The sequence below is a fragment of the Mchenga conophoros genome, linkage group LG14, assembly GCF_057382185.1.
Source record: "Mchenga conophoros isolate Kocher_MC1m ecotype Shallow Benthic linkage group LG14, M_conophoros_male_GT1.1, whole genome shotgun sequence".
Classification (NCBI taxonomy): domain Eukaryota; kingdom Metazoa; phylum Chordata; class Actinopteri; order Cichliformes; family Cichlidae; genus Mchenga; species Mchenga conophoros.
The window spans coordinates 13,435,631-13,458,674 of NC_140539.1; the positions used below are offsets into that span (position 1 = coordinate 13,435,631).

The 23,044-nt window shown below is 39.9% G+C and overlaps 1 protein-coding gene across 1 annotated transcript in view; it reads left to right on the plus strand.

Moving 5' to 3' along the window:
• Positions 1 to 23,044, plus strand: part of dner (delta/notch-like EGF repeat containing) — an 85,025-nt gene extending 61,981 nt beyond the window's left edge. Inside the window, exons 7-13 of the mRNA XM_085245388.1 lie at positions 2,945 to 3,058; positions 12,220 to 12,453; positions 16,466 to 16,588; positions 16,677 to 16,790; positions 16,960 to 17,091; positions 20,737 to 20,983; positions 21,700 to 23,044. Coding sequence (XP_085101514.1) covers positions 2,945 to 3,058; positions 12,220 to 12,453; positions 16,466 to 16,588; positions 16,677 to 16,790; positions 16,960 to 17,091; positions 20,737 to 20,983; positions 21,700 to 21,811 — 1,076 coding nt within the window. The 3' untranslated portion in view covers positions 21,812 to 23,044. The remainder of the gene's footprint in view (positions 1 to 2,944; positions 3,059 to 12,219; positions 12,454 to 16,465; positions 16,589 to 16,676; positions 16,791 to 16,959; positions 17,092 to 20,736; positions 20,984 to 21,699) is intronic.

Genomic DNA, 23,044 nt, shown 5'->3' on the forward strand with positions numbered 1-23,044 from the left:
TTGTGCCATATTATTTTTAATTCTACCAAAGTACTCTATTTAGATTCAGAAAAGTTTATATAACTAATTAGCCTTGTTGTGCAAATAAGTTTGCATAACTTAATAAATATAGAATTTGAAAAATAACAAACCTAAAAAGATACACTAGGTACTAGATATGTGTTCTGATGTTTTGGCAAACAACCATTTGACTAACATGTCTGTCTCACCTGGTTCTTGTTCCATTTCTCTTCTGTCCTCATTCTCCTCTCCATCTCCCTCTCTCTCCCTCTTTGTGCTGACAATCAAACCAAACACCAACATCATCAAATATACAGTTGAAACCAGATATTTACATGCTCTTCAGATAAAAACACAAACACTTATTTAAGGTAAAACCTCAAAGTAGACTAAATGTTTAATTCATATTTGTTAACTTTAAGAGTAAAGAGAGAAACTATCTGTATTTCTTAATTGCAAATGACACCCAAATTGTATTCAAAATTGAGCCACACTTATGGAGCTCCACAGTTCTTTTCCTGGTGTTTTGTTGACATCTCTTGATTTTCCCATGTCACAGAAACAGGCTCTGTGTTTTGCCTTATATGCATCCACAGCTGTGCCACCAATTTACTCACATGGACTCTACTAACCTATCAGAAGCTTCTTCAGCTCAGAATGGAATCCTCTGGAGTTTTCTTATTATTTAACAATAAACTTAGTGTATATGTACTCCTAAATTTGATGAAAGTGATAATAAATAGACAGATCTCTCTCTCTTTATTCTGACATTTAACTAATTCAGAATATATTTCAATATTTATCTAAAACAAAAGTTTACTCTAAATTGATGTTGTACAGTAAAAATGTTTTATGTTTTCTCCCTAAAGTGTATGTAAATATCTGGTTACAAATGTGAATATCCTGCTGTGTACTGAAATCCCTCTTGTTTTGCATAGAAATATACTGAACAACATACAAAGCATAATATATAAAATAACATTTACCTGAGTTTTTTCTTTGAAAGAACCCTCGAATGTCCATTCTTATATTTCAGTACATAACTGAAACCGATTTAGTCGGAGAGGGTAAGAACTGAAAATATGAAATAAACACACGTAAGCTAAGACTCTCTAAAAAATAGCATTTGTTCGGCTTTTCATTTCACCGTGTGTTGATTCACTTGAAGAGCAAATAACGTAATATTGGTCAAGTGATCAGTTTCATATCAATCTTTCGTGATTCACCGTCATATTTACATTATTTGTACGGTACGAATGATTTGCTTTGGTACCTGGTCAAACTTAAGCTCTCCTCTGTCTGCCTGGCTCCGTCTCTCCAACAGCGCACTCACGAGCAGCAGCTGCCCCGCCCCCTCGCTCAGTCGCTTAGTGCCTGAGCTTGGATCATACCAATATCAGGGGGGGGGATTCACGCACAGTCGTAAATTCCCACAGTGTGCACTATGTGCTTCGAATATTGTGTGTACTTTTTGTTTTATACAGTTGTCAGCCAGGCATCTAACTATGAAAAAATTACACTCCAAAATACCCCGGGCTTCTGACAAAACAACCCGGGCTTAAGCCCCGTAAGCCACCCCCACGCTCCGCCCCTGATCCAAAGTAAGTATCAGCTAGACACCATGTTTCTAAGAGCTTTTGGGCCGAGTACAATAACCTCAGTTTTATTTGAATTTAGAAACAGAAAATTTCATCCAGGCCTTTATACCTTTAGGACATCTGGCTTGATGGATAAATATAGCTGGGTGTCATCTGCATAGCAATGGAAATGTATGCAATGTTTTCTTGTAATGTATAAAAACTAGAAATTTAAAAAGTAGTGGTCCCAGTATGCTTTTGTATTTGAAGAAGATTCCCCATTCACATATTTTGGAACCTGACTGTGTTGTCTTGGCTGGGAGGTGAGAGCTTCTTTCATTAAGAAAATGTCTGAATAAAAAGAGCAGCAGAGAGTAGCCTGAACTTTTGATCTTGTCAGATTTATTTTGAGACGGGAACTGGAAAAAAAGACCCTGTGGTAGGAAGGTAAATGTCACAGGTGACTACTGATTGCCAGTCACTTCTCATTAGCATGTTGTGCTAACGAGCCCTCTGTGAGCATCTGTTTGGAAAAAAATTAAGAAAGCGGAAACAGACAGCAAACACCACCGTCTTTACTAGGTGGCTCAGGTGGTCTTGCTGACATTATTCTTTAATTAGAAACCAAATTAGGCACAACTCTGAGCAGCCACTCTTAATAATATTAAATATTACTACGATCATGCTGTAGTTAGGCGTTGTTAGGTGGTTGCTAGACAATGTGATGACATCATAATATAACATGCCTAAATTGCGTTTACATTAGGTGTCATTACAGTAAAATTAATATCAGGCTTTTTTAATAAGGTGTTGTAAGTGCACAAAGGCTACAAATGTGTCAATTTAGCCAGCTGGTAGGTTGTTGCTAGGCAAGATGATGACATCTTAATGTATCATGCATCCCTCAAGTTACGTGGATATTCATTATTTAGTTATTACCCTAAAGTGAAAATCATGTTATAGATGGCATTACAGCCTGTTGTTAGGTGGTTGCCAGGCTGGTAACATAATAATCATGATATCTGATGTAGATAAAGACTCTCAGGGGTGTAAGGTGTACCTGTGTGCCATTTTTGGCTGTTGAACTGATTGTGTGGGAGCAATTTGCAGGCAAACAGAGATTTCATGTATTGGAATAAAACAGCTAAAAGGTCAAGAGTAATAACACAAATGTAATAACACAGTACTTAATTAGCAATCCAACAATCTAACATTGAAAGCAAATCATTTCCAGCTTTTCCATGTATTCATCACTTTAGTCTTCTGCAGATGTATAAATATTTATATATCACATCCTTGTATGATAACAATACACAGAATGTTAACTCCAGCAAAAGCAGTGTGATCATAAACCTCGTGTCTCTCAGGTTATGAAGGAGAGCGTTGCCAGTTGTTGGTCGATCACTGCGTCTCCCAGCCCTGCAAGAATGGAGCCACTTGTTTCAGCAGCCTGGCCGGGCCCAGGTGTTACTGTCCCGAAGGTAGGAAGCCCGTTATCGCATGCTAGAACCAATCGTGTGCCGTAAGTGAATCAGAAGGAATGAGTGAAGCTGCCAGAAATGAGTGGTCTGTGTGCTTGAGATTGCCAAGAAACCTCACAGCTTATGGTGTTTGTGTGCCTTTGTGAAAAAGAAGGAAAAAGAGAGAAATCTGTAGAAATACGTTTGCCGCAGTAGTGTGTGCAGCTTTTAGCTGTTATCATAGACGCTGCGTGTGCGTGCGTGTGCATGTGTGAGAGTATCTGTGCCACTGACATGCTTAATTTGAGCCCTCCTCCTCTATTTTAATTAGTCTTCATAGCCCAATTGACCTAAAACCTGTGGCCACAAAGCAGTTGTCAAAACAGCATTTCTCAACACTGCGGTTTCCAGTATGTACACAGACTGTGAAAATATTAGCCGACCGTGGACATCAACATGTGAATAAAGAGAGCCTTGAGTGAAAATTGTTTTGTTGTTCCAGGGATAAATCCCAGCAGTCAGTTCATTCTCAGTCTGGAGGAGGCCTCACACACATTATCAGTCTACAGCTGCCTAAGGAGCAAGGTCTCCAGAGAGGAAAGGAATTCATAATCCACTGCTTTTATGAATGTTGTCTTAAGATTAAAGTGCTTGCAGGGCTCAAAGATGACCCCACGATGTCTTATTATCTGTATGTCAGAAACTTTAATGTCTTTTGTTTTTTTTAAGTGTGTTTGAAAACTAGGGAAGACTTCAATTCAAAGAATTCAGTTCAAATGTATTTATACAGCAACAAACTACAACAACAGTTGCCTCAAGGCTTAAGGAAGGAGATCCTTAATAACAGTGTTAAACTGCTGTGTCAAACATAAGGCCCAGGGGCCAAAATCGGCCCAGCAGAGACTATGATCCAGCCCACTCGACAGCTTTGCAACAAGTGAAGGACGGCATGAGTTTTAAATATTTAACTATATTTATTACATATTATTCAATATTATTACCTTCCTGTTTTATAGGTATTTAAAATAAAAATTTCTGTAAATGACCAAAAACGATCTGTTTTATAGTTAAATGACATTCTGGGCAATGAGTTACCAGAACTTGTTCCAAAATTTTATACATTTATTTTTTACAGTTTATGCCCAAAGAGTCATTGGGACAGACTTCATTCTTTTACTATCACAGCATTTCTTTGTTATGCAGAAAATATACTGCTGAAATTGCACTTTATTTTCTAATACCAACATATCTTAGGGATTAAGTGTGCAGTTAAACTTCTTCATACCGATAGACCGGGGGGATTCACTGGTCTGGCTTACTTGAGATCAAAGTGGGCTGTATGTGGACCACGGTGTGAGTGAGTTTGACATTCTCAGGTGTAAAACCTCTGAGTAAGAAATCATCAAAGGCTTTTATTCACAACTCATGGAGGTGGAAAAAAAATGTATTCCACCTGTTTCAAATTGTTATAAACCCAACAAACGGCTGTTACTGGCTTCCTATGACAGCCAGCTGGTGCCGTCTTGCACCTTCTAGCAGGCATCACTAAGATGAAAAACAGAACAAGTCAGAATGGCACTACATGCAAAGAGTCCATACAAACATTTCCTTGGTGAAAGTTATCTGATTTCTGCCAACTCCACCATTCTCACACAGATTTTAGTTGCTCTTTCAAACTGGAAACACTCCACCTATGTCGATGCAGGAACACCGCACAGTTAAATGAATTGACAACAGCCTACTGCGCCTTGTAGCTGGGGGAAAAGTTTGCCTACTGGTAATATCAATGGCAGTGATAACAGCTGATAACAACCATTTAATGGACCGATAACACTGGCTTTCCAGCTTTTCTTCTCTCTCTCTCTCTTTTTGGGAGCCAGTAGAGCAGAAACGCTCTGCAATCCATGATAAATGAGACACTCTGTATTTATTATTTTTCTCCACTGGCAAAGAAGTACAAGCAAAATTAAACAGCCAAATTGGCACATGCAGAGGATGCGTGTTCATGTTTTTAAATGCTGCTTAGAGCACAGATAGGATCTCTTCCCATATAAGTTTTCTTTCAGTGTCTGCACAGACACAAGCAATAAGTAAAAGGATGGGAGGCATGACAACTCCAGTAGCTGTCATCAGAGATGCATCAGCTTTGGGATCAATAGGGCAAATACGACAACATGAGCTGCATTTTGATTTGCTCGATTCGCCTCACAGGGAAACAAGATATTCTCATCCCTGTTTGTTTTTCCTACCGGCAGCATTTGACAAAAACAAATTTTCAGAGAGAATTTGAGCCAAGAAACAGCCAAACTGGTGTTTGAGATCTCTATCCACTGGTTTTTATTGGTTTTAACCCACAGTTTTTACTGCAATCAGCATCATGTTATCAAAAATATCTCTACATTTTTCCAATCTATACCTGCTTTTCGACTCATAGTAACACAAAGTATGTACTTAGTTCCAGCTGCAGCACTTTCTCTGATGTAGAAGTCATAAGGGTTCACTTGCAATTTTCAGTTTTCAGTATAGCACCAAATTGCAATAATACTTGCCGCAAGCAGGGGCGGATCTACTGTGATGGCATGGGGTGGCATGTCCCAACCTAAAAATAATCTGTTGCCACTCCTAGTGTCACTCTAGCTTTGCATATGACAACATTGTTTATTAAAATAACCTAGCATTAAGAGTTTGAGCCTCGCTACAATTAACATTGAATACATGAAAACATCGGCCACAGGTTGATATAGATTTATTTTTTGTTTTAAGCAGCAATCGACCCTTGATTGTGCCAGAGTACATTTTAAATCAACACCAGGGGCATTTCAGATCAACACAGGTGGTTGATTGTTACAGTCTGGAAATGAATGAACGTGTGTGTAATAACCCAATAACTCATGAAAAATGATGTTTACATTTTTGGAGAAAATGTTTTCATGATAGTGCAGGTTTCTGACATTTTGTGTAAATTTAAGCATGTGACACTTTAATTATTTGTAATAAAAAGAGCGTTAGACGTGTTAGAAGAGTTAGACTTGTGTTTCTAACACGAGTTATAACACGTTGTGTAGCTTTCTGGATTTTAAACTTACTGGGCTACACACTTATTTATTATATAGGCTAGGACAGTACATAAAATCAAAAAATATTACATTATTCATGTAACTGAAATGTCTAATTATTTGGGTTAAAGTCAATAAGAAAGTTACAGACTATGTTTATATGAAACGTGTATACATGCTGTATTTAATGTATTTTAACCACATATACATATACAGTCTGAAAGAAGGCCTCACACACATTATCAGTCTACAGCTGCCTAAGGAGCAAGGTCACCAGTGAGGAAAGGAATTCACAATCCACTGCTTTTATGAATGTTTTCTTAAGATTAAAGCATATGCGTAAAGTAATAGCTTTGATATCCATGCCACCCTCAGATCTGCCCCTGGCCTCAAAGTACCTTATATTGTAGGTAAAGATTAATACAGAAAAAAACAACAATTGACAAGCATTTGACAACAGTGTGAAAGAAAAACTCCCTTCTAAGAGGAAGAAGCTCAACCATAATTTCTCCTGAAAACAGTGACTTCCAAAAAAGCTATCGTCCCTATTTTATTGCTATATTTTAGTGTGTTTAAATTTGTGTGGTCAGAAGCAGAGAGTTTAATAAACAATGAACCAGGTGTCCAGGTTTGCAGCCCAGTCTTACTAAGTGTCCTTACCTACCTGCTTCATCATTTCCCTGTCACATGGCCATAAAGAAAAAACAAATCTTCAGTCCTGACTGGCAGATAACAACCTGTAGACTGTGGATCATGACAGCAATCATGCCTAATTTACAGGGAATGTCTTGGGTTGTTTTTTGTGCATGTTAGTATCAGTTGGAGATTTATTATCTGGACAGAAATTGCAAATTTTCAAATGTTTTGAAATGAAAATCTAGTTGTTTGGACGTAGCCTTGTTTTAAGACAGACTTTGAGAAGAAGAATGCAGGAAATTTAACTTTGATCCAAAGTGCTGGAAAAGTCAAACCTGTAGGTCTCATGTTTAATCTGAATTTCATGTGTAAGTAGGCCATGTTTCGCACTCTGAATCCTCAACAGAGACAACCACCGTCATATTAACTTCTTCTCACTTACACACACCGACAGAAAAGTGTGAAGTGTGAACGCCAGCACTGTGGCTGCCTCCAGCCAAAAGTAGAAGGGTGGAGGAGTGAGCAGGCTAGCTAAATTTATACTGTTAACTCCTGGCAGTTTGAATGCTGGCAGCAGGAACGAACAGACTCCTCTCTGTCAGCTGGGACCTATGTCACAGTGTAGTTGTGCCTCTTTAGATAAATGTACGTGTTACCGAAAAAATAAAAGCTGAACCAGACAAAGAGAGAAATGAAGCTCAAGTTCTTAAATGGAGCTAATATGTTAAATACGAAGGAAAGCGGGGGGATTAAACCACAGCGGAACAAATGCAAATCAGGAAATTAAATTTATGTGTGTGTTCGGTATCAGCGGCGCTTTTGGAACTGTATGAGAGAAACGGGGAAAGGAAGATGAGATGAGGGGGCTTGGAAGAAGTCAGAGGACCAAAGAAAGGAAGGGATGAAGCAGAAAGAGAAGGAGGCAGCAAAGGGAAGAAGAGCTGTGGTGATATTTTCCCTGCCTGCTCCTGATTGCTCCTGTCCGCCCTGCTGAATGATAAATGTCCTGCTCACACGGTGAAATAAAGTCTTGCAGATCAATGGATGCTTCAGAGAGATCTCTTCATTAGTTCAATTGAGTGTGCACTCTGGTGCAGTCAGCACAGGGAGTTACTACGCTGTGAATCAGAGGACCAAGACATACAAAGAAAAGGTATGTGCGTAGAGACTGTGTCTTTCTGCTCTCTGCAGCACAATGGTGGTTCTCATGGGAGGTGAACACGGAGGAGGAGGAGGAGGAGGAGGAGAAGGGGTGACGGGAGGAGGTTATTTTTAGAATCGGAAGATAGGTGAAAGAGGCAGAGGCTCACAAGATAATGAGAGGAGGCGAAGAAGAAACACGTGAGGCACATCAGCAAATGAGATCATGGATGTGCACAGGACAGAGCCCCCATACAAACACGGAGGAGCATGACGGAAACAGACTCAGCCCCTTCAGAGATGCTGGTGTAGCATTATAGATGTCCCTGTCAACACAATATTTCGGTGTGCGTTAAGGTGCTGTCACTCTGTTTTTTTGGTGACCTGACTAAGGAAGAGGGACTGATGAAAGAACATTTTGAGTCAAACCATTTGCTCTCTCTTTCTTTCTGAGGATATTATAGAAAACAAGCCATTAATCAGGCTTCAAGGTGTAATTTAACATTTTTCTGAATATGCTGAATTGCTTCTTTGAGGACCACTGTTGGGCAAGTTACTTTGAAAAAGTAATTAATTATATTTACTAGTTACTTCTTCAAAAAAGTAACTGAGTTAGTAACTGAGTTACAAGATTCTAAAAGTAATTAATTGAAAAGTAACTATTGCGTTACTTTAAAAAAAGTTTTTTAACTACTTTCCTCTACATTTCACCTTTAAAAACTATTTACTTTGCCTTGTTTCGTATCATCCTTTAGTTTACAGTTATGTTTTCATTTTGACACACTGTATTAACACAATTGATCTAAATTCAGACAAAAAACATAAAAGTTGAAAAGGTTATATTTTTTACTGTAACAACCACAAACATGTTTAGTGAATCATATTTCATAACTTTAAATGCAAATATAAATTATCAATTTTAAAATCATATGCACAAGTTTTGCAAACAACAAAGTTATTTGCAGCCATTTACCTTTTACCCATTTTTTAAATAACCATTCAAACTATTTACAGAACAATCAGTTGTTCTGCATTCAGTAAGATGCCACACAAATTATTTGTGCCACTCCAAAAAAATAATTTCTGTCCACTATAAAGGAGAACATCACAGCCTGATACCTGCAGGTCTGACAGCAGCAGGTGTATCACTCCTGTTTCTACCTGGAGACAGCAGTCGCCTCATTGTTCTGACACACAACACAAACCTATCCACAACACTACACACTAACTACACAAGACAACACATTAACTACACACTCCAAACATGCTAAACGTCACAAATTTCTCAAAACTCGCTCTCTTTTTTTCTGCTGTCTTTCTTTCTTTCTTTCTCTCTCTCTCTCTCTCTCTCTCTCGTGCCATCACTCCTAAAACTTTCCCCTCTTCCTAAACAACCAAATGTCATGTCGCCACATCATTTTTTGATTGGTCGACATTTTTCCACAAACACGAACGGGCTGTTTTTTGTTTTGTTTTATTATTTTTTGGTCATAAGCAGAGAGTGATTGCTGCGCTGTCCTTAGACAGTAAATGTGGCGAAACTATTGAGGAAAAAACGCTGTGTATATATTTTTATCATGACTCTGGTTTTACGAGGCTTATCAACACAATTTAAAAACTGGTATATATCACCTTGTTGCTTTGTCTTGAAGTGGTCATGTGATTGGCTTACCACGACTACTTTATTCTTCCTCAGTCAAACAGCAGCACTCATGCGATTGTTTTGCCCCCTTAGCTCCAGGTGTTGTGCCAAAAAGTGATCGTCTGCCAGAAAGTGATTGCTGCCCGCGGGAGCGCGTTCTCGATTACTTACATAGACAGCTGCTTCCATGCAACTGATATAAGGTGCAGCAAGCTAAAGACAGCTGCAACTGTCTGTTTGTTGAAAAATAGTAGTGCGACCGCACCACATTTTCCTGTTAGTAACGGTAACGACGTTGTAACGATAGAAATAGTAATTAGTTAGATTACTCGTTACTGAAAAAAGTAACGCCGTTAGTAACGCCGTTATTCCCATCACTGTTGAGTACTGATTCTGCAGCATCAAAACTGTTTTGTATTGATCATTGCATACAGGTGCTGTTTCTTTTTACAGTCACATTGAGTAGATACAGTTAAATTATTGCATTCTAATTTACACTGGTCACTTTATTACGTGCACATTTTCAGGTGGTCATTAATGCAAATACCTAATCATGAAATCACATTGCACCAGCTCAATGTGTTTAGGCATTTAGACATGGTCGAGACAGCCTGCTGAAGTTCAAACTGCTGATCTACTGGGATTTTCACACGCAACCATTTACAATTCACAACGAGAGAAAAAAAGAGACATAAAAGAGAAAATCTCTATTTAGCAGCGTTTCTCTGAGAGAAAATGTCAGAGGCCAGGAGAGTGGCCATACTGCTATAAGTTGATAGGAAGGCAACATTAACTCAAAGAACCAATCACTGCAACCAGCGTATGCAGAAGAGTGTCTTTGAATGTGCATCATGTCAAACTTTGAAGCAGTTGACCTGCACCAGCAGAAGACCACACCAGCTAACAGCTAACAGCAGGAAACTGAGGCTACAGTTCACACATGCTGAGAACATTGGAAAAATGTTGGTGTGATAATGAGTCTTAATTTCTGCTTTAACCCCCAAAGTGTAGGGTCAGAATTTAACATACACAACATGAACGCATAGATCCTGCCTTGTATCAAAGGTTCAGGTGTAATAGTGTGCTGGATACTTTCTTGGCACAGTTTGGACCCCTTCGTTCCAACTGACCACAGTTTAAATATCACAGCCTACCTGAGTTTTGTTGCTGACCATGTCCATTCCTTTATAACGACAGTATACCCATCTACTGATGGCTGCTTCCAGCAGGATAGCTCACCATGTCAGAAAGCTCAAATAATCTCAGTCTGGTTTCTTGAACATGACAATGAGTTCGCTGTACTTAGATGGTCTCTACAGTCACCAGATCTCAACCCATGGGGTGTGGTGGAATGGGAGATTAGCATAATGGATATGCAACCGAAAAATCAGCATCAAGTGTGTGAGGCTGTCATGTCAATATAAAATACACTGAAGGCACAATGGGCTCTTGTCAGGTACTAGCAAAGTGTACCAAACAAAGTGGCCAGTGAGTATATAAAGTCTGAATTAGTTTAACTTTCTCCTGAGCATTTTCTCTATTAGACCTACCACATATCATACAAATACTGCCCTTTGTTTGTTCTGTTTGAGGAGTGTTAGCTTAGCTTAGCAGAAAGCTAGCACTGGAAAACGGCTAGCGTAAATCCCTCCAACCACTGCGACACACTGCCATTAAAAAAAGTTTGATCTTTTTTACTGAAACATTTAAAACATAGTTTTACACTGACAGAGTTGTGTTACAAAAGAATTAGACTTGAAAACATTAAAAGCACATATATAATTCAAACTAGTTTTTCTACATATGTAATGTTTAATGTGTTCTTAATTTATGATGTATTCAGTGACGCAAATAAACAGGACCTGGCTTTGTGTTTCCTCCGTGTGTAGTTTTAAAGGTAAATTGACTGTTTACTGACTTTAGCTTCACTCCCTCTTTTGACAAAAAAGTAATCCGGTGTGTTTTCTTGCATACTAAACTTTTCTTTTCAGTAAATAATAGCATGTAATCTTAAACTGCGCGCACTTAAATTATATAACCATACGTACCAAATGCACAATTTAAGAAGTGAAATAACTGCGTCAGAAAAATGCTTTTAAGTCTAAAACATTACAGGAGTATAGTATAACCAGGACTGTTTAATGCACTCCTGCATTACTTACTGTGGTTTTCTTGCATGATAAATGTCTATTTATTTATTTATTTATTGCTTTAGGGAAAGCATTTGACTTCATCCTATTGTCCTGCTCTGTACATATTTTTGGTTGCTGGTGCTTTGTCGTCATATTTAATACACCGTATGCAGCATGAATAATTGAAGCACATCCCTTTAGTTAGTGGTTATAAATGCAATAAAGTTCACTCAAAGAAAATAAAAACAAAACTTATGATCCCCTTTAACTGTAGAGGAGTTTCTTTTATCCCATTAACATTTTTCTGCAAAGTTCCATTTGCATTAAGAAGCGGCTTCAGTGGGCAGTTGAGTGGGTGCAATTTTATGCCAAAGTAGATGCCACATATTGGATTGCAACACCCGCCTTGCATAAACACAGCCCCTGCTGTGTCACCCACTGTTGAAAGCAGGTTCATCTGAATCCCAAAGCTTTCCCTTCAAAACTAACAATTTACCAGTAATAGCGCAGCTGTATGCTTTAAGCCTCTCCTTCCAGCAAATTAAGGATATTTGCTCCCTCTCTGCCCTCTCACAGGTTACCAGGGTGCTACATGTGAGCAGAAGGTGGACCCGTGTGCCTCCAGCCCCTGTCACAATAACGGGACATGCTACGCCCAGGGCCCCGGCCCCCTGGGGTTTGGATGTAGCTGCACAGCAGGGTTCACAGGACCCACCTGCGCCCAGCTGGTGGACTTCTGTGCCCTGAACCCCTGCGCTCACGGGGTCTGCCGCAGCGTGGGAAACAGCTACAGGTGTCTTTGCGTGCCAGGTAAGCTTATAGTTAACATAAAAGGGCTCGGTCTACTTAAACGAAAAGAGTTTTATGACATCTATGAATCCTCAGATAGTTTTACTTGTTATGTGAGGAGTGGAGGTAATTCTTTTAAATGATCTGATTAAAAATTAAACCAAATCAGCTACAAAGGCTGAATTAAACTGCACCAGAAATATAATAGGCTGATTCATACAAGTAGAAAAGTTGAAACTCTGTTTACTTAAAAGCCTGAAACCTCTGAGAGTAGAGTGGGGAGTAGAGTGAAGCTGGACTTTTTATTTTTAAATAAAACTACATGTCCACTGAGTTCCTGGACCGATGAGATTTTGACTGATGTCACTGAGAAATTCACATTTTAAGAGCCTTCATGAAACCTCTTGAATCCTTACTTTGATCAATCTCCACTCTGTATCTGGATTTACCACCAGCACATTAAACTTTGTAATAAGTAAAAGGATGGTGACTTGTAGTCCTGGCTTAGACTCAGGTGTGTTTAAATGTCATCTGCCCCAACGATGAGTGTTTTTTTTAGACGATAGCACGGCGCTGCTGGTGCTGAGGCCTCACTGATTAAATCAATTGAGTGGAATGATGACTTGTCATTATCTATTGTCTTGCAATTACCTTGCTAGGATGGAGAAAATGATGACTTTCCCAATGGCCCATCAACATAATTTGACACTTTGCCCCTGCTTCTCACTGTTTATACACGCTGTCAGTCAAATGTACAGAGGAGTAACCATCTCAGTGTCATATTTTATGCTCCCATTCACGCTCCTTTCACACGGCTAATCTAGTTCCTGTCTCTTTGGAAGAATGGCAGAAAGCAATTAGAGCTTAAAGTGGATCTATTTGGAGCTGATTTCCTGCTCCGTATATGTGATTCACAGACCTAAACTGATAGGAGCAGCTCGTCGCTCTGTCTGAAACACGCTGTTTTAGCTCTTCTTCCTTTAAGTTTACTTTATTCTGATTGGCTGCCCCTCACAAATAAAAGGTTTAAACAGCAGGTAGGTGGGGCTTCTGTATCTGAGACGACCATTTTAACTATATCACCTCTGTGTGATTCACACTGAGTCAAGATAAAACGGTTGAAAACAAGAGTTTAAGTAGTCTGGAGATTTCCACCTGTACACACGCTGACCTCAATATTTGAGATTTTAGCCCTTTTAATATTAGAATCCATTGTTGTAACAAAATATGTCTGCCACAAAATAAGGAAGAGCAAATGGTCCGCTTTGATCCTTTAAAGTCTAAACCCTGAAATAATCGCCAGAAAATTGTATTTTGTGACAATGGAACTTTTCATTAATTTAATATGAATTTGAATATATGACTTTTAATTCCTATTATATTTGCCACATTCATTTTTGCAGCATATTTATTGCTTAAAAATGTAGTGTGGAATTTATTTATTTTAATAAATACATATAAATCACACTGATAATGTAGAAGTGGAAAACTCACAGAAACTGTATGCGTGCATCAAATATGATACATTAAGCATTAGGGGCTAAGATTATGTTTGTTTTCTTATGTTAATGTCATTTTTTGTGAAAGCGCCTGACATTTCAGTACAAAGAGTTTTAAAATTTACATTTTGGTGTCTTTTTTTAAATTCCTGAAACGAAGCAGTATCAATGTTGAGCAGCAAGACTTGGATTTGTAATAATGCCTTCTTATTTCATGTTCTTCCCTTTTATTCAAACGGCTCTTACTGTGCTCTGAGGCAGAGCGGGCGCCCACTTCTTTTCAATTATTGCGACACTACCTGCATATTTTTCTATTTTTCATAACGTTGTGTTACTTTCACGTGTTCTTTTCTTCTGCTTGTCCTTTTGTCCTTTCTCATCATCATCCTGTAACATTTACCGCACCTCATTTCCCTCTTATCCTCTGTTGTCTGGTTGCCATGGAGAAGCTGTGTGTGTGTGTGTGTGTGTGCGTGTGCGTGTGTGTGTGTGTGTGTGTGGCTCCCAGTCTGTCGTCTGTGTTTGTGTTTTGTAGCTGAACAGATGCTGCCATCCAATCAAATGCCTCTGCTCCCTCTGTAATGGGACTGGTGAAATTGGTAATTTGTAATTAGCATCCCAAGCATCACACTCACACACAAACACACACACACATGTGCGCGCACACACACAGATACACACACATTGCAGTGTTTTGGACCAAAACGATCTTTTCTCCCCATCATCAGAATGTCAGTTGCTTGCGGCATGTTTATGTGTCTGCATTAAAGTTTTAATTTCAGTGTGTGTGTCTGTGTGTGTGAGTCCACAAATGCAGCAGTGTGACCGTCTCCATGGTGTCGGTGTGCGGATGTGTGGGGTTGTGTAAATGCCTGTTGGCTGTTTGAAAGAAAGCTTCTGGGGAGCTGATATGTTGAAGGATCTGTCCTCCTGTTTCCTGTAATCCTGCTCACATGAGAGGCTGCCAGCCCACAGAAAGCAGGCAGAGTCTTGGAAAGGCACTTGACATTTCACTGACATTTCACAGAGAGGGCCCTGGAGGTTCTAACTGGGCTCCTCATTAATTGCTCTCCTCTCTTTTCCCCAAACACACGTTAGCTGTAGCCCGAGGAGGGCTTGTTGATGCTTCAGTCAGTACTTGCACCCAGCCGAGAGATGCAGTCAAAGTTGGAGACGAGATAATGAAAACACTCGATCTGCATCTGTTGTAGCCACAAAATCGAAGTGCAAGTTACACACGTCCTATATGAAAAGCGCAAAACACACAGCTGAAGAGGCACTGATGCTCTGATGCGCTGACCATGTTAATGCTGGTCTCAGTACACAGCTGCCATCCTATGGAAAACACGGTGCACTGCATGTCATTTGACATTGATTTAATATGCGCTCATACCCCTGTTGGCTAATTTATAAATCCCTGTAAAGAAATACAGAGGCACATACGGTGGTCCAGTTGTTATTGTGTACGCTGTAGTGTGCGGTTCAGTCAGGTAAACACGTAAAATGTTGAGCTTCTAGCATTGATGGCAGTAGGTCTCAATGCTGGTGTCAAGTGCGACTTAAAAGGTTGAAATATTTTTAATCTGCTCAGAGCACTGAGAGCAAGAACAGTGACCGAGGAAGGGCGCGTGAGGAAATTGCTTCATAGTGCCACAAGATGAATGCTACGGGTTGTTTGATAGGCTGTTGCTGTGTGAACTGTTTTTGAGGCGCTATTACAAGGACCCTCTGCTCAGCTTTAACTCGTGCTGGGGTCGTTACTGAAAGAAAATCATGTGTTACACATTACGTGCTACTATAATGAAATGTAATGCATCACTTGACATAATTACTCCCTGAAGAAATTAATTTGTTACAATAGAGCCCGACTGATGTGGGATTTATAAGGCCAATAAGGATACCAATATTCAGTGATTTTAAAATCCAATACGTCAGCCAATATTTTTTTTTTTAATTTTTAGGCACACGAAACATCTATGATGGAAGAAATTCCAGGAGAGTGAAAAAGTGGTCTAATTTGAGCTTTCTACTACTATTCATTTCCATATTTTTGTGAAGTGTGGGGGATTCGAGCCTTTTGCGATCAGTTTCCTGTGGAATTGAAATAGCCGTATCTAGAGATCTACTTAACATGTCATTCAATATTTCTAATCCAAACATCTGCTACTATGGAATTTCTAAAGTGTTGCTCAAGTTCAAAATAAAACTTTGAGAGCTTGGAAAATTTTGTAGTGTGACCCACCATACCATATTTGAAGGCCTTTAGAAAGAACAGCATGAAGCTACTCAAATGTACATGTATGGTCTTAAAGATATTAGAGCCTGAAAACTAAATAAAAAATATTTTCATGCATATTCACAGTGATGCAAAGAAAATCAGGAAAATCAATTTGTACCATTACTGTGTTTCACTGCAGAAGGATACACACTTTCTGTCTCTGTGTCTCACATAAACACAAACCCTTTGTTATTACATAATCATTCATAAAGACTGTGATTTTATTCTGAACTGTATGAATCTGTGTCCTGTTAAGGCTACCATGGCTTGTACTGTGAGGAGGAGTACAATGAGTGTCTGTCTGCCCCTTGCCAAAACTACGCCACCTGTAGGGATCTCATCAATGCCTATGAGTGTGTCTGCACACCCCAGTTTGAAGGTATGTGTGTGTATCCGAATATGTTTTAGAGTGCTAAAAGTGCTGCCCGGTGAATTATTGAAAGCTCTTTTTGTATGTGTGCATGCAGGCAGACACTGTGAAATCTACAAGGACCCATGTCTGAAGATGCGCTGCCTGAATGGAGGCCGCTGTGAAAGTGCGGGACTTAATGCTTCCTGTTCCTGCCCGCCTGGATACCTGGGTGAGCACAGCCTGACGACCAGCTGCGTGTTTCTGTGATTATGGCTGGTGATGAAGATGAATGTAGCTGCGTGGAAAATGAAGTCAGGCTGTGATCCATCAGCCTCACTTTGAGCTGTTGACGTTATTGCTAAAAAAGTCATTTAATGCCACCTTACCTGTCTGCTCAGGGGAAAAATGTGAGGTCGACATCAATGAGTGCGACAGCAACCCTTGTCACCACGGAGGCACGTGCATCGACCAATCAAATGGCTTCACCTGTCACTGTCCACCTGGGTGGGTGGGACCCAGCTGCGAGATCCGTAAGTCACCCTGTCAGAAACTATCTCATCAGATATTATTCTAAATAATAAAATGATGATTGGGCCGCAGCTAGTACACACACACACACACACACACACACACACACACACACACACACACACACACACACACACACACACACACACGTGTGTTTTAGAGCATGCTGAACGTTGTTAGAGGTAAATCTAATTGGGGACGGTGGTTTTGGTCCCCAAAGGGAGAGGTGTCCCCAATTGACTGGTGTGTGAGCTGATAGAAGTCCCCAATTTTGACACAAGCAAACACACACACACACACACACACACACACACACACACACACACACACACACACACAACGAGTTCCAGAGGCGGAACCTTATTGTCTTTAGTGGTCCTCTGACTTTCCACTGTGAGGTTGAAATTTGAATGTAGTTCCTGGTTCCTGATAACTAACCCTTTGACCCATTGACTTTTCAGTGGGCACCATCGTCTGTGATATGATTTTCACACCTAAATGCAGGACGTGGGCAGGCTGAGAATAAAACAAGAGATTTGAATCTTTTTTAAAACTTCAAAAAAGAAACAAAAAACCATTCTAAAGATTTTAAAAACTAATGATACTCTTCGGTGTCCGTATATTTTCACATCTACGTGGTAATGCTGGCATCACCTCTGTCAGAATAGCAGAAAATTCTGCTGAAAAACCATAGATACAATCTGCCTTGCAAAGCCATCTATTGTGCCAAAGTGCATGGACACAGACCGCATGTTTGACACCCCTGGACCCATGCAGCAAACTCTTAAATCAGAATGTGTCCGCTCTTTAACCTGTGTAGAAGCAGATATGCTGCTTGATAATGAGCCAAATGCTTCAAAGTTTTCCCCGATGACGTGATAAAGAAGTGACCTTCCTCCTCCAACTACAAACAGGAAGCTCACGGGCAGCATCAGTGTTTGTATGACACTCACGAGGAGACCTCTGAGCAGGAAGGCTGCAGTCACACAGCTCTGCTTCTCCCTGCTGTTCACTCTCACCAGCAACATTCACGCAGAAGAATTTATCATCGCAAGAAGAAGGAGGCTCTTTTGAATTCAAGCTCCCAGATCAAAACAGCTCCTGCAGAACCTCCAAACTTGTTGGTGAAGATACTCTTGTCCTGTAGAACATCTCTGACCCCTGGAACAGAAACAGCGATGAAGAAAATCAGTGTTTTATTACAATTAACTGTGCATAATTTTTCTTAGATTCCTTACCTTTCACGATGACCAAAATAAAGCTGTTGGGACATGATCATCTGAGCTCCTCACACCACCAAACCCACCATACCTTCCCCCTCCTACTGACCGCCCTCAATTCCTCGCATTTTCTATTTGTATTTCTTTCAAGTCTCGCTGTAAGAAAGATGAAATTAATGTAAGAAATCATTATTGGATATATTTTAACTCAAGTATAGGATACCAGATTTCAGTATAAAAAAGGGAAATTGTACACTTAATTAAACTAAAAACATGAGCTTTGAAGAAAACCTGACGTGATGGAATATTTTTCCAAGTTTCAGTGAGGAAAAATAAGAAACAGTCAAAAAATCCTCTGCAGTTTTTTGGTTGCAGACCTGTGTTATTGTCTGATGCAGCATACACCTTATTAGGAATCATTTCTGAAATAAATATATCAAAATCTAATTTATAAGGCTGTATCTCCAAAAGTTGATTCTGTTCATCTGGACGTAGCGTTTTGTGGGAGAAACGTTTCGTCACTCATCCAAGTGACTTCTTCAGTCTCAGCTGACTGCAGGTTTCCCCAAATCTTATAAACAGTACATTTGCATAATGACTGAAACCAGCCCACTGAAGGAACAATGGGCGGGGAGGTCAGTTCCTTAATCTTATTTATGCAAATTCTCATGACCATTGATCAACAACCACTGACCAAAACCCACTGATCAAATGACCACTGATCAGTGGCCATGAGTACCATTCACAGAGAGTTGGGGAATGGCAGCAATCAAACATTGTAAGATGGTGAAAGATGTACCCATAGGCCCCCTCCTCGATTCAGGGATGGTCTTTCCCTTTTCATGTAAATGGCCTCCTTGACTCCGCGTTCCCACAAAATGCTACGTCCAGATGAACAGAATCAACTTTTGGAGATTACTTACCTGGATGATTGAGAATCCATCAAGACGACATAAGGCTGTATGTCGACGCGCTTCTGTCAGTGACTCCATGCTGATTTTTAGGTTTAATAAACAAACAATCCTCATATTTCAGTGCAGGATTTACAGCAGAGTATATTGGCAAACTGGATGGGAGTGCCTAAACTTTGATTTCAAATGATTAATCAGCGTTTTGGCCTAAACATGCACCCAAAAACACAATGCAGGTCAGCACACTTTAGCACGTCTCTGACTTAGAGCGAAATATTTTACAGAAACGCGGAAGAAAAGGCAAACTTCACATGGTCATCATCATTTCATCACTGGAATATGAGTTATTATCCATCCATCCATCCATCCATTCGCTACCGCTTATCCTTCTCAGGGTCGCGGGGGGCGCTGGAGCCAATCCCAGCTGTCATAGGGCGAGAGGCGGGGTACACCCTGGACAGGTCGCCAGTCTGTCGCAGGGCCAACACACAGGGACATATTAATATTAATATTATTGAAGACACTAAGTTCATAGAAACATAGAAATCATTGCATACAGTTTACATGAAACGTGTTTGGCAGAATTAAAAAAAGATGCCTGCCAGCAGATTTGGATGCAACACAAACTTCTGACTACACACAAATTCTACTGACGACACGATGCACAGTTTGCACTGCTGTAACTTCACTGCTGGGCTAATTCAGTGTTGAGCTCCAGAAGTGGCTTACTCTGTCAGGCAAGACAGCCAACTCTTGGGGCAACTCTCCAGGCAAGTGAGGGTCCCCTTCAGGGCTGACAAACTTGAGACTCCAGCAGTGGTAATGTGCAGAGTCTGCAGTGACAGTATGCTAAACCTGACCTCATATGACTCCACTCACTCACCTCTGGCGAGCAGAAACATGTTTTCTTCAGTGGTTTGAGCTCCATTTCCTCCCACATTTCCTCCCATGTTTACTACAAATGAAAAAGCATTTTCCCTGCTTGTGCAGGTACATATCTACATGAGCAATCATATCAAAAAACCTTTTGATATTTCAGTGTTTTTCCTGGGTAGTGAATGGCACATGAGCAGAACATGGTCGTTAAGACACGCTTGCAAAAGAGATTTTATCTCAAGAGTTGTATTTTTCTGATTCAGTGAAGGTTAAACAGTTTAAAAAATTCAATTTGTGACTGATCTTTATTAACTTATACACACACACAAATTTACAGTAACAGATTTATATATTTTTTTTACCATTTCTTGTGTGTTTCTGTAATGGTTAAACCAGGTTTTTAATGCTAAAATATAATTAAGGCTGTTATCTTTCAACTTACAAATTTCATGTTTATAGCAACCCTGAAAGAAATAGTAAATCACATTATTCTGAGATTAAGATGCACTGTTACAGCTTTACCCGCATTTCTGAAAAGAATTTTTTTTTTGAGAGGTTGAATCTTATGCATGAATAATATAACACAAAGATCTATCCCTGTGTGTGTGTGTGTGTGTGTGTGTGGGTGTGTGTGTGTTAGACCTGCAGTGGAAGCCTGCACACACTGAGGACACCTTGACCAACATGCCCCGCCACTCCCTCTATATCATAATTGGAGCTCTGTGCGTGGCCTTCGTGCTCATGCTCATCATCCTCATTGTGGGCATCTGCCGCATCAGCCGCATCGAGTATCAAGGTTCCTCCCGCCACGCCTACCAGGAGTTCTACAACTGCCGCAGCATTGACAGCGAGTTCAGCAACGCCATCGCCTCCATCCGCCATGCCAGGTCAGTGACAGGATTTGTGTGTCAGCGTTCAGTTGCTGTGATTAATGAGCTGTTTTTATGAGTGCTTTGCATTTAACATTTCTTGGATGTTAGTTTTACCATCCACCCACGCTGCCCCCCCTTTTTTTTAGAAATCCAAAATTGACCAAGTTAACTCAGAAATATTCTTTTTAATTAACACAACTTTTTGATGCGTTGTCGCCGTGTTTGTATATCTCAGAATCCAGAAGAAACGGGTACGGTAACCTTCAGTCATAACAGTTTTTCTCGATTGCTGCTGCCAAGGTCAGGAGTGATCTGTCAAAGCCATTTTACCGGTCACCAGCAGCTCTGTGGCAGCACTTAATCTGAAATTCTGCTCTGCACACTGTGCATGTTCAGTTTAGGACACAGTGACATTTAACAGGCAGGCAGAGTCTAACTGAAGACAGCACCGAGTCAACTTTTGGGATTTTTTAATTAAAGCTAGAGCATCTTGGATTCTTCCACTTGTGCTTTTTAAAAACATTTTTCAGTATTATCTGTCTTTTGTTTGTCTTTCTTGAACAATAATTAACTAACTCTTTAAAGTAGGGTGGGTAGTCAGGATGTTTTGTACTTTTTTTGGTACTTTTTCTGGGTTATTATCTCCTCCAGCTTTAAAAGCACTTGTCATTCTCTCAAAACACCTTCTTACGCTGCAATATTTGATAAACATTCGGCTTTTTTTAAATTAGATTTGGGAAAAAGTCCAGACCTGCGATGTATGACGCCACTCCCATCGCCTATGAAGACTACAGTCCTGATGACAAGCCACTGGTTACCCTCATCAAGACAAAGGATTTGTAAAACACGACTGCGTTTCACCATTACAGGCTGTACACACACACACACACACACACACACACACACACACACGCACATATACATAATGCCAGTACAAATCTAAAATAAGAGCAAAAGAAAACTGAATGTAAAGTGGAAAAAGAAAATAATGCAAAACATAGACTGTAGATTAAAAAGAGCAAATCTGGAATTTGATACATCTATTTTCCTGTCCAAGTTCACAATAAGGCTTTATTGTAGCGTAAGAGCATTCTTTGCATCACTTAAGTTATTAATGATGACAGGCAACACTACCAGTAATCTCTGCTGTACAATAGAGTGATGACTTTAGTCTGCACCAGACTGTCTGTCTGCAGGTGGGGCCAGCATCCCGGGAGCCCACATTTCTAAGCGTAAACTTAGCAGACAGCGCTGACAACAGTCCTTACAGGTGTTGTAGAAATAGGTGCACTTGTCACTGTATCTTTTTCTATATTAAAAAAACATGAAAGAATCTGCTGTAGGTTGCCTTACTTTGTGCATGGTTAGATTTGATGTTCTCTCTGCAAATATTTTAAAACCTTTGTACTCAGTTGTTGGTTGTTCTTTTCTTCCCATTGCACTTGTATTTCTCTCTGTCAAGATTGTGCCAAATGTTTTCTTTAGGGAATTTTGTGGTTAGTAGACAAAATACATAAATGTATAAAATACTAGTCACAGCCTTTCCCCCTCCCCCCCCCCTTTATATTATATTGTCCTGTTCTTTACATGCAAGTTTCTAAGTGGTGTTTGAATAGTACAGAAAGTTGGTTTGCTGGAGTACTGTGACCCTACCATCCTACTGTATGTTTTTAAGTGATATTTAGGATAATAGGTAGGTATACTTCTCACTGCACAGAAACATAGTTGGTTCTACTCAGTGTACCTGTTCCTCCCAGTGTACAAATTCACCTCTAGTGTTGGCAGCATCGATTAGTTTCTGGATGTGAGTTTCTTTGCTAGAGTGGCCTCCTGTTGGCTTTAGTTTGGAGAAGACGGAGGAGATGTTATCTAGTCCAGAATATATGTGCTTCTGTGTTCTGCCAGTGGAAAACTTTCTGTCTGTGCAGCTCTGTTGTTCCTCTCGAGATCAAGCAATGTTTTACCAATAGGCTCAGCTAATCCTACCATTTTTTTCTCCCGTTTTAAACCGCAGCAACATGATAAACTATTATCTCTGTTGAATTATGTAAACAATAAAGATTCAAGTGAACATAA